This window comes from Podarcis gaigeae, assembly GCF_964106915.1.
Source record: "Podarcis gaigeae genome assembly, chromosome: 11".
Classification (NCBI taxonomy): domain Eukaryota; kingdom Metazoa; phylum Chordata; class Lepidosauria; order Squamata; family Lacertidae; genus Podarcis; species Podarcis gaigeae.
In genome coordinates, this window is record NC_139687.1 from 55,951,231 (window position 1) to 55,959,107 (window position 7,877).

The 7,877-nt window shown below is 45.4% G+C and overlaps 1 protein-coding gene across 2 annotated transcripts in view; it reads right to left on the bottom strand.

Annotated features, from left to right (window-relative positions):
• The window catches only part of KATNAL2 (katanin catalytic subunit A1 like 2), a 37,915-nt gene extending 30,560 nt beyond the window's left edge, over nt 1-7,355 (bottom strand). Inside the window, exon 1 of one of the 2 annotated variants that reach the window (XM_083702812.1) lies at nt 7,159-7,355. In XM_083702812.1, the coding sequence (XP_083558938.1) occupies nt 7,159-7,209 (51 nt within the window). In that variant the 5' untranslated portion in view covers nt 7,210-7,355. The remainder of the gene's footprint in view (nt 1-7,158) is intronic. The other variant, XM_083702813.1, reaches the window with a different exon arrangement.
• Between the last annotated feature and the right edge of the window lie 522 nt (nt 7,356-7,877).

Consider the following 7,877-nt stretch of genomic DNA (forward strand, 5'->3'; position numbering starts at 1 on the left):
CTAGAGTCGGTCATGACTGGACCTAATGGTCAGGGGTCCCTTTACCCTTTACCTTTACTCCCCGTTTAAGGAAACACACAGCCTGCCTTGTAGCCCAGATCTCTTCCATACGTGATCTGCACAATTCCTATTAATTATTCTGAGCGTCATGGGCCACTCACTTCCATCAGGATGGTTTGGCAATCCCAAATAGAGGAGGGAGGAGGAGGAGGAGAAGTGGGAGGCTGGCTGCAAGGAATGGAAAATGGAGCTCTGTCCTTCATGACACCAGATGTTGGGGAGAAGCAGCTCTGCCAACTCTCTTGATTCACCCTCCTGCAAAGTCACGTCAGGAATGGGGGAAGAACTGAGCAGTAGAAGGCAGCTGGAGTCTGAGGGGCAGGATACAGCCTCGTTGCCAAGACCCAGGTGCCCCCTCTGTCTGTAGTAGAGATTGGATGCACATTTGAAGCACAGCAGATCCGTAAGGCGAGAGAGTCTATCGAGTGAGCTCACTCTGCCTCATCTTTAAAAGCTTTGCAGGATGGGCATGGCAACTGTTGGGATATCTTTGTTGCTTCTATTTGGCCCTGAATCTCTTGCCATGTTTGTGTACCTTGGACCCCCTTATCGCTGCTGAGCCTGTACCGTGAATAAAGACCTCTTCTTTACTCTGCTGTCATCAGGCACTGGGAGAGGAGCATAACACCGAGAACAATATTTAAGGTGTTTCTTTTTTAAAAGACCAGTGCTAACATAGACCTGCCAAAGACAGACATTGCCAATGGTTACCACAAAAGTGGTAGATCTTGTACATGTGTGAAAGAATAGAAGCACTTAACGAGCAAAACATTACTTAAAATTCAGTTTAGGTTTATAGTGATTTACGCTCGCTTCTTTAATTGGTATGTAGAATGCCACCATCTTTACAGCCATTGGTATTTCAATAGATGTTTAAGTGTTTAAAGTTTAATAAGCTCCCATTCCTAGAACAAAAAAATGGGTGTAATTAAATTTTCAATTACTATAAAGGGTTTTTGGTCCATACAATTAATAAAAGCTTAAGGCACTTAAACAGGAGCTAGTTTTAAATGCTAAAAGTGCCTCCCTAATTAGCTTCAATGCTTACAGAGTACATTATTCATTTCTTAAAATGCCACACATAGTTTTTGCTGCAGCTGCCAAAAGATGAATTAGAGTGCAATCAAAGTTTTAATATTACGATCAGATAATTCCTCAAGGTTCTTTTTTTTTTCTTTTAGAAGATGCTGATGGTGCTCTGCTTATTTTAAATGAGATGAAGTTGGGATGATCAACCTGCTTTGTTCTGCATTTATCATGGCCCTTGGAGAATTTGGTGCTGCCTTCCCATCTTTAAACAGGGCTCTGGCATCCCATTAAACATCTGATTAGCCAATCCAAAAGAAAGCAAATAGCATCACATGCACTAACCATACAGTGATGTGTTAATATTCACCTACATTTTGGATGAATGGGTCCTAAAAGTTGGCCAACCTGTCTTTTACTCAAGGCAGGGGGGGAAACTTTGCTTATTTTAAGGTCCACACTTCTACTTGTGCATCCAAACTGCACATTAGTTTCTTTCTCTTAGACACAGTGCATTCTCGCTTGCTCTCAATTTCATCATGCATATAAGTCTAAGCCAATGCAACCAGACTGATGAATGCACATATCTACTAGAGACTGTGTACCATCACAGGTAGTCCTGAAGAATGCACACAAACTGACTGCATCAATGGGATTTTGCACACTACCCAATCAATGTGGTTAGTCACCAATGTCAGATAATGTGGGCAGGGGGATCCTAGTCATTTCCTAGCTGATTGGAGACTGGGGATAAGGGAAGCCAGTGATTTTCATATTTAATGAACTTCAAGGAACTATTTTTACATACTGTAATTTCATCTGCTGAAAACAATGCAAAAGGTTCCAAGACATGTTCTAGAGTCTAGGCACTGATGTTGCCAACTTGGGGAGGCTATCTGCAAACCGGAGAGAAACGTTCTGGGCACCATACACAGCATACAACCAAGCACACAACACAACCTATCATACTGGCTACAAGAGAACTAATTTCACCAGGGGGAATGGGCACACGTGCAGCATGTTGGCAATCTGTAGAGCTAGCAGTCAGTTCACATAAAGCTCAAGTCAGCTTTTGAGCTTCAACATCTACTTGTGAAAAACAAGAGTGGTCCCAGGCCCTTGAACACCTCTGCCCGAAAACAGGTCTCTGTAGCAGGGACAGGTCAGTAGTGGGGTAAGTGTGGTAAGCTACCTTTCAAGGAAACTTTACCACAAATGTCTCACTGAAGAATTCCAGTTAACAAATGATGTTGCTTAAAACCAAGTCATTTCAGCCCAACCCACAACTGGCCAAGCTATCAGGGACATGGCCTTTTCAGTTGTGGCCCTGTGATTGTAGAACTGGGTGGGAGAATCCCCTGCCCCAAATCTCTTTTTTGCAGTTTTTAGACATGTCATGAATACCATTTTTGTCCTTCTCTGTGAGCAGGTATTACTACATCTATGTCAACTCAGATTCTGTTTTAATACATTTCTGATACCAGCTAAACCAGGTGAGGATAGACTATGGGTCTCAAACCCTTCGTGACTTAGGGACTTCCCCTAAAGACAGACAGATTGAGTGGACGAGGCCAATAGTGCGCCCAATTGTCAAGAAGGCGGTTTCTGTGTGTGCTGTAGAGGAAAGTGAGGGGCAGAAGGGTCTCCTCAACCTGGGAATGTAGCTCATCTAGGAAAAGGAAAACTCTGATTCAGTATCAACCTTTTATTCGACCGTCAGTCAGAAAAAAAATACAACACTAAAAAGGGCTAAACAGATAGCCCCATATCAATGCAGTCAATTATGGTCTTGCAACGCTTAAAGGCTAAAAAGAGAAATTTGGCCACCAAGAAAGGTATAGCTCTAGTGACATTATTCAGCAAGTGTAAAACCTGGTTTTCTCCGGGTAGGAAGCTAAGTTGACATAGGAGTGGGTCTATAAAATTTTGTCTAAGCTCTGCATAAGAAGGGCAAGTCAAGAGAATGTGTTCGGTGGACTCAACCACACCGATAGCACAATGACAGGTTCTCTGGGCGTATGGTACTCCCCTGTACCTTCCCCACAATATCGCAGAGTCAAGGACATTTAATCTAGCCGCTGTAAGAAGTCTGCGGTATTCCACATAGTGGATTTCTGCAAGGTAGGGGGCTGATATGGTCCGATAAATCTGGTCCCCTAGGAACATCCCTGGTTTTACCTGGGCTATGTCCTCTTGTCTGGCAATATCACTCAGTCTCCGGGAGATCACATCTCTAGCTTGATTGTACGTCATAGACTCAAAGTAAAGGTGAGACAATCCGCAGGATTGAACCTCGTTAATGACCTTCCTTTCCCACGATGATTGGAAATCGTCCCTCAATATCAAGGGGGCAATACCCACTGGTTTAAAACAAAGCTTGAGCCATAGCCAGAGCTTCGTCTTCAAGGCCACGTACCGTAGAGCTTGCCAGCCGACCTCTAATCTCATGACCGCACCCGCTACCGAGGGGGGAATCCTAAGGATGGCTCTAAGGAATCGCGTTTGAATAGAATCCAGTTTCAAAAAATCCCTACGGGAGCCTAAAGAGATGCCCACCAAAAGAAGGGGGAGGATTTTCATTTGAAAGAGTCTCAAAGCTAACTTCACTGATTGAGCCTGATTCTTAGCATATAGAGATCTAATCTGGATGGCTGCTTTAGATGCATTAGTTGTTATATAATCTCTATGGGCCAGAAAAGACCTATTTGACCGTATTACTTGTCCCAGATATTTAAAGCAGTTAACCTGCTCTAGGGGAATCCCGTTCATCGACCATCGATGGAGTCTCGGTCAGGCAGAGAAGACCATGATCTTGGTCTTAGCGTAGTTGGGTTGGAGCTCATGCTGAACACAGTATTCATGTAGAGCTTGCAACTTTCTCCTCAGTCCAATAGGGGATCTGGCAAGAAGTGCGGCGTCATCCGCATACAGAAGAATATTCAGAGATCGGCCTGCTAATTTGGGGGGGGGGGGGTGAACTCTGATTCTAAATCTCCACTACCTTGTGGGATAGCTTTGTGAGAAGAAAAGGATGAGTAGTAAACCCTACACAAATCGGGATCGGAGTCCCTAACTAGCAATGTGCTGAATCTTGGCCTAAGGCAAGAACACCCAACAACCATTCTCAGGAACAGGCTGCTTATACCTGCTGGCTTGGGCAGAGAGGGGGGTTTAAAGGGAGGGTGAATCCTGGCAACGTCCAGCCACAGAAAGTTTCCTTGCCGTGTGATGTAATGCTCTCCCTTGGCTGCCTCTGGGGGATAAGGCAGCAAAGAGGGAGTCCGGAGCAGGCCCATTGCACTCAGAACAGGGAAAGGGCACCAGATCCCAGCAAGGGGAGGCATGGCCAGATTAGCATGGCTGGGATGTTGTCCTGCTGCGTGGTAGGATAACCAGGTGAGGGTAACTGGTGAGTCTTAAACCCTCAGTGAGTTAGGGACTTCTTCTGAATGTGAAGACGGGCTACGGCAGATCAAGCGGATGAGACCAATAGTAGGTCCAACGGTCAAGAAGGTGGTTTTTGCACGTGCTGTAGAGGGAAGTGTGGGGCAGAAGGGGCTCCTCAACCTTGGAAGGTGGCTCACCTTGAAGAAGGAAAACTCTGATCCTGAAACTCCACTGCCTTGTGGGACATCTTTGGGAGAAGGGAGTAAACCCTACACAAATCTGAAGCGGAGTCCCTAAAACAGTTGGATGGTGCCTTATATCATAGAATCATAGAGTTGGAAGAGACCACAAGGGCCATCGAGTCCAACCCCCTGCCAAGCAGGAAACACCATCAGAGTACTCCTGACATATGGTTGTCAAGCCTCTGCTTAAAGACCTCCAAAGAAGGAGACTCCACCACGCTCCTTGGCAGCAAATTCCACTGTTGAACAGCTCTTACTGTCAGGAAGTTCTTCCTAATGTTTAGGTGGAATCTTCTTTCTTGTAGTTTGGAACCATTGCTCCGTGTCTGCTTCTCTGGAGCAGCAGAAAACAACCTTTCTCCCTCCTCTATGTGATATCCTTTTATATATTTGAACATGGCTATCATATCACCCCTTAACCTCCTCTTCTCCGGGCTAAACATGCCCAGCTCCCTTAGCCGTTCCTCATAAGGCATCATTTCCAGGCCTTTGACCATTTTGGTTGCCCTCCTCTGGACACGTTCCAGTTTGTCAGTGTCCTTCTTGAACTGTGGTGCCCAGAACTGGACACAGTACTCCAGGTGAGGTCTGACCAGAGCAGAATACAGTGGCACTATTACTTCCCTTGATCTAGATACTATACTCCTATTGATGCAGCCAGAATTGCATTGGCTTTTTTAGCTGCTGCGTCACACTGTTGGCTGTTAACGCCTCCTTTCAGCAACTCCTGCAGCCAAGGTGGTGCCAAATATATTGCTCGGCTTTTCTTTGGCCCACATCAGTGAGCCTGAGAGGGAGGTCTTGTTTTCTGGGCAGCCCAGGACCTCCAGACACACTGTCCAGGCTTATGTCCTGGGGAGGTCCCTTTGGTGCTGCTAACGCAGTGGTTTGGCTTTACCCCTGGAGGCACACTCCGTTTTCTCTTGAGACAGACAGATGCCAATTCTTATTTTGTTACTGATATTACAAGTCACCAGGATTTTTTTTTGGGGGGGGGGGACTGTAGCTCAATGGCACAGTATCTGCTCTGCATGCAGAACACCCCAGGTTCAATTTCCAATAGCATCTCCAGGTACAGCTGTGAGTGAAACCTGTCCAAAACCCTGGATAACTGCTGCTGCCAGCCAGTGTTGACAATGAATTAGATAATTACACCAATGATCCAATTCACTATAAGGGAGCTTCCTGCATTGCTATTTAGGGGAAAGGTAGTAACGCACTGGCAGAACATCTGCTTTGCATGCGGAAGGCCCCAGATTCAATCCCTGCAACTCCAGATAGGACTGGGAGGGAACCCTCTCCAGAGCTGTAAACATTTCCCTTTTTTTAAGGGAAATTCCTTTATTCCGAATAGCATTCCTCGCAAGAAAAGGGAAAAGTTGACAGCTATGACCCTGTCTGAAATCCTGATGAGCCACAGTCAGCCAGTGTAAACAATACTGAACTAGGTGTGTCAATAGTCTCACTCAGTGTAAGGCAGCTTCTTATGTTCCTATAGATTTTACCCTGAAAGGCAGGAGTGTGAATCAGTAAAGCTAAAGTTTTAATGAAGCATGCACTCTGCCACAGACAGGCGATTAAGCTGAATGTTGAAAGATTAATGAAATAGTTTTTTCACACAGTGCATTAAACTATGGAACTCACTCCTACAGAGGCAGCGATAGCCACCTTGGATGTCTTTAAGAAGACGAGACAAATCCATGGAAGAGAGGACTATTGATAGCTACAAGCCACAATGGCTACACTCTGGGCGAGTTGCTCATGTGCAACTGGTTCTTGCTGGTTTCCCAAAGGCATCCAGTCGGCTGCTACAAGAACAAGATCTTAGACTAAGTTGGGCCCCTAGCCTGATCCAGCTGGGCTCTTCTTATTTTCTTATGTTCTTACAGCAACGTCCCCTTGGAAAGACCCTCCTGGCTTGGCCTCCCCTCTCCCCCTCGCAAGAATGCAGAAATGATGCTGTTTCCATTATTGAGAGCTGCTTTGAGCTCAGCATTTGCCACTAGAAAAGCAGAATACCATTTATTAAAACCACTCCTGTTTCATCATCACTTTTTCTCCTCCCATTAACGTTGATTATATTATATTATTATTATTATTATTATTAATAATAATAATATAAATTAATAATAACCCGTCATCTGAAGATCCTAGGACGGTTTAAAGATTTTATACATTTATACATACATTTAAACAGCTTGAATAATTATAAGTTTGTTTGTGTGTGTGTGTGTGTTTGTATTATTCAGGCTGCTTAAATGTCAATATTGCCAACACCCAAAAACTTTTACTCCTCTTGAAATTCAAGAAACCATCCATCCGGGGCAGCGTTACTGCGCGTGCGCGTTCCAGTTCACCTGACGCATGCGCAGAGACAAAGCGCTGGGGGTTACCATAGTAACGGGGGGAAGCGAAACACAACGACGCCTACTCTTCCACTCACCGCCTCTTTGGCCTGATAAGTAGATTTCAACGTTTGGTAGGTTAGCTCCATCTCGTACACGAGAAAAAATCCCTCCTATTCTCCTTTCGGGGCTTTATGAGGCGACACACGAAGCTCCGCGGCCTTGGCGGCGTCTTTCCCGAGGTGTAAAGAGTATAACCAATCAGTACCCCGGAACATACCACGGCTCAGCCAATAAGAGGCAGGAGGGCGGGGTGTGGAGGGCGGGATGGAAAAACTGACCAATCATGAGTTAAACAAGGTTGGAAGGCAGAGAGGGAGCATTTAAAGCGCATGACTTCCCCGCAAAGAATCCTGGGAACTGTAGTTCGTTAAGGGTACTGACAATTGTATCTCTGCGAGGCGGCAGAGCTATAGAAAGCCCAGGATTTTCTTTATTTGGGAAGAGGGAGTTGTGTGCTTTTAAATGCACATTTAATGTTCCTTAAATGTAAGCTTAAACACGACTCTACAGTGTGATGCAGCAGGGGAAAAAAGAAGTTAAAAAAACTTCAATACTTCTTTTCTAGGCAGCATCGACAGAAGTATAGTGTCCAGATCAAGGGAAGTAATGTTGTTTAGTCGTTTAGTCGTGTCCGACTCTTCGTGACCCCATGGACCAGAGCACGCCAGGCACTCCTGTCTTCCACCGCCTCCCGCAGTTTGGTCAAACTCATGCTGGTAGCTTCGAGAACACTATGCAGCCATCTCGTCCTCTG